Source organism: Squalius cephalus, assembly GCF_949319135.1.
Source record: "Squalius cephalus genome assembly, chromosome: 2".
In the NCBI taxonomy this organism is placed as follows: Eukaryota; Metazoa; Chordata; class Actinopteri; order Cypriniformes; family Leuciscidae; genus Squalius; species Squalius cephalus.
In genome coordinates, this window is record NC_137123.1 from 34277446 (window position 1) to 34281506 (window position 4061).

The window sequence follows — 4061 nt, forward strand, 5'->3', positions numbered from 1 at the left end:
AGATATGGTGCATTTTAGGTCAGAATGTCCACTGTGTTAGTGTCCACCCTGTTAGAAGACCTCACAAAGGCTGATTGTGAAAATAATTTTTGTTTACAGTTGAAGAATTGTATTTTGGTAATGTTTTACATAGCCTATTGGTTCCCATCTAAATCCAGTTCAAACTAATGTAATAATGTAACTGGTTAAAACCACTTTCATTCTGTCATCACTTTGTCCACCCTGTTAAGCTTCTTTTTTTTTTTTTCTTCTTTTTTTTTTCAATAATTAAAACAATTCTGCATAAAAAAAAATATATAATTAAGTGACAATGAAAATAGAGTATCAATAATGCAGTACTTTTAAAAAGTAAACGATTTGTATCTGAAAACGAAAAATGTACAATTATGCTTTTGTGAGAAAATAAGTACAATTCATACACAATGTTTAGGATAGTTTTCTTTTGATAATTTATTAACTTTAAAGGGACATAAGTATATGAGCTGATGTCTAAGATAATGTGACCATAAATTAGAATCACAAGTATTTGTCCCTAACAGGGGGGACATTTTTTATCTTTTATTTTTTTAATAAATGGTTAAGTTTATTTACCCGAGCTTGACCGAAATCTTTATTCAATTGTTTTACATCACCCTATCATGACATCAGTTTTCATTTTCTACATTTTGTGATGGCCAAAAGTACATATTTATTCAGATACATTTTTTATGTCTTCTTCGGGACACTAAAGGACTTCTGAAGTTTCTGTAGCTCTTTGAAACGTTCTATTATCTTGGCTTATATAGCCAAGTAATTAAGAAAATAATACACAATAATAATTACTATTAGGTTATTTAAACTTTTGTTTTAAGTTTTAATTTACACCAAGGAGAAAACTTTCAGACCGTTTTGTGCCCGTGTCTTATGATGTGAAAAATGTCAGAGAAACACAAAATGCGAAACCCCGTTATGTCATTAATTAAAAGCGTTCTGAAAATGTGATCAAAACGAACGAGACTTATTTTATTTTTGGTTTCATTTTATTGCCTTTATATATTTTCCTTCATTATACCGTTTGGCATTTGTTATCACAAGAATTTACATCTTAAAACTGAATAACAATGTACAAACACTTTAAAGGTAACAATTCTGTACACATTTTAATCGAGGAGTTTTTCATAAATATTTTGTAGTACTTTTTATCAAGTATAACCATAATTTAAGAACAAGAGGCTTTTCTCAAAATTACTCTAACTCGAAGTGAATGATTTCCAGACATCTGTAACATACATACATGGAAATAAATTCTTACAATAAAATACATTCACAAATTGTATCCATTTTAACGCTCTACATTTGACTTCGGCACTTAGGATCCCCAATAATACGTTAATGGTAAGACAATCATGTAACGTCGAATAGCTCTAATCTACATGACAGGGATATTGTATACAAACATGGTAACTTGACACGACCTTACTGTAAAACAATTGACCTTACAGTCAAAAAAAATACATCCATCCTTCGTCTTTCGCAAACCAATTACCAGTAGGCTACATTTTATTCTTCATAGGCCTATAAAAAACATCCTTCATTTTAGTCACATAATACTTGTCGGCTTACTTCAGTCACAGTGCAACACTGAATCTTAGACATGCTGAGAACATAAACCCTCATTTAGGATACTATTTACAAATAATATTTTCTTTTATATGTCGTTTTGGTCCTCAAACGTACCACTCGCTAAAATTCGACGTTAAGCTGCTGTGCCCGCTGCTGTTGAGCGCAGCGGAGTCGGGCGACATGGTGCTGTGCGTCTCCGAGCATGGAGAGATCAAACTGGACGGAGTGGAGGACTCGTACCCGGAGCTTCCAGTAGGAGAGGAGTCGACTACCGGACCTTGGTCATCGTGAACCTACAAAAAAAAAAAAAAAAAAAAAAACCATCAAACGGTTAGTTAATTCTGTCTCAACAGAGAATGGCTGTCAGGCAGATTAAATTCTCACCTTCATGTGTTTCCTTAAAGAACTGGGATGTGTGTACGACTTGTCGCACAGTTTGCACAGATATGGCTTGTCAGACGTGTGAACGTGCATGTGCTTCTTCCGGTCACTGCTGTTGGCGAAACGTCTGTCGCAGCCGTCGAATTCACACTGGAACGGTTTTTCCCCTGCAAGACAAGAGTTTTTCTTTTTTTAAATGTTATACATAAGTTTTACCACCCTGGTTAAAACTAGCACGCAGAATCAATGAATGCTATTTCTACAACAACTCTCTGAAAAAGTAGGCTGACTTTGATGCTGCAAAAGGGGTGATGGCGCAATAGACCAATACAAATCCACGCATTCAAATATAACAGCAATTCGCACTGACAAAGCAACAGGCATAACTGATAAAATATCACTCTAGGATTTATGATGTTTAACTTGTCTAGCAGCTGCTCTAAACATACAGACAAAGTGTTGTTTTTGCTATTACTGAATGTCATTTATTGTAGTAGCCTAGATTATTCAGCAATACAACCAACTGAAATGTCAATTGAAAGTAATATTTAAAATAACTTTAACAAATAATCACCTGTGTGTGTCCGTTTGTGTATTTTCAAATTCTCTGAGCGCGCGAACACCTTGCCACATCCCGGGAAGGGGCACGCGAAGGGTTTCTCTCCCGTGTGGACTCGAATGTGATTCACCAGTTTGTATTTTGCCTTGAAGGGCTTGCTCTCCCGTGGACAGTCATCCCAAAAGCAGATGTGGTTACACTGTTCGGGACCGCCGACATGCTCCGTGGACACATGCGTGACCAGCTCGTGCATAGTGCTATAAGTTTTACTGCAGCATTTTTTTGGGTCACCAAGTTGCTCCGGGTCGATCCATTTACAAATGAGCTCTTGTTTGATGCACTGTTGTCGCATGTAGCGGAAGAAAGCGCCGGGATGGTGCGCCATGTTCATACTCATATTTAGGCCATACTGACTGTAAGGATCGGCCCGCGCATTGGGCACTTGGTGGTACTGCTCCGTTCGCCCGAAAACCTCACCGGGTAATCCAAGGCGTCCGTTCAGGATGTTTGGAGAGCCGTGATGGGACCCGTGCTGCTCATGAATTCCGGGGAAAAGTAGGTGACCCTGACCTTCTGGGTGAGAGTGATGGAGAGGCCCTGCTGTGGAGCTGAAGATGGGGTGTTGTCCGCTACCCGGATTCGAATCCCCAAAGCCTCGGCTGCGCAAGAGGAACTCCCTGGTGGAGTTGAAAGTGGAGCTGGCGTACGAGGCTGCGTGCGCCGCCGCATGCGCTCCAAGAGCGGCCGCGGAATAGCTGGTTGCTTGGGGCGCAAAAGCTGCGCTCTGGCCCGGGGACAAATCGGGGTGGTTCAGTTTGAACGCGCCCATGTGAGCAGATTCCATGAAACTCATATCTCTGTCCTGCGTCTCGCTCACAGCCGAGTGATGCCTTGTGAACGTGCCAACTCCTAAGCCAGAGATCTGGTGGCCGGCGTCCAGTAACATCTCCACGATTTTTGATTAAAGACGCGTAAAGAGATTACACCCGCGTTAAAAAAAAAAAAAAAGTAGGCTATGAACAAGCTGAGTGTCTGTTACTTGCCCGTAATAAGGTTAATTAAAACTCATTCCATGTGATGAAGTTAGAGTGAAATCAAAGAAATCATTTTGATACGATGGAAAAGCTCTAAAATTTTACAAAATGTGTACATCGGTACAATAAGTGCACCAAAGTGGAAATAGTAGCGGGTGCGCAGGTTCTCTGTGCGTCGTATATCCAACTGAGTGTTTTTGCGCTCCTGACTGCGCTTATCTCTGGGGTCTCTCCAGGGCACCCCACGCCCCCTCACAACAGTAACCCCGTTTCCCAAATCTAAGAATCTCATTGGTCTGTGTAACTCCCAAATCCTGTTCACTCGACCAATCACACGTTTACTCACCGTGAGTAATCAGGGCTGACGGTTCATGGTGCTCCGCCCAGTTTTATGCGTTTACGAGAGAAGAGTCTGCGCTTGATGTGAGGGGGAAAAAATCAATGAAATACAAAAATTGCAATGCTATTTTATATCGACACTTGGT

The 4061-nt window shown here is 40.1% G+C and overlaps 1 protein-coding gene across 1 annotated transcript; it reads right to left on the minus strand.

Moving 5' to 3' along the window:
- Nucleotides 1-1299: 1299 nt before the first annotated feature.
- On the minus strand, nucleotides 1300-3792 carry zic2b (zic family member 2 (odd-paired homolog, Drosophila) b). Its single transcript, XM_079859865.1, has 3 exons — nucleotides 2558-3792; nucleotides 1987-2150; nucleotides 1300-1895 (listed from the first exon to the last, which is right to left on the minus strand). Exons 1-3 carry the CDS (start codon nucleotides 3486-3488, stop codon nucleotides 1707-1709), a joined length of 1284 nt encoding a protein of 427 aa, XP_079715991.1. The 5' UTR covers nucleotides 3489-3792; the 3' UTR covers nucleotides 1300-1706.
- Between the last annotated feature and the right edge of the window lie 269 nt (nucleotides 3793-4061).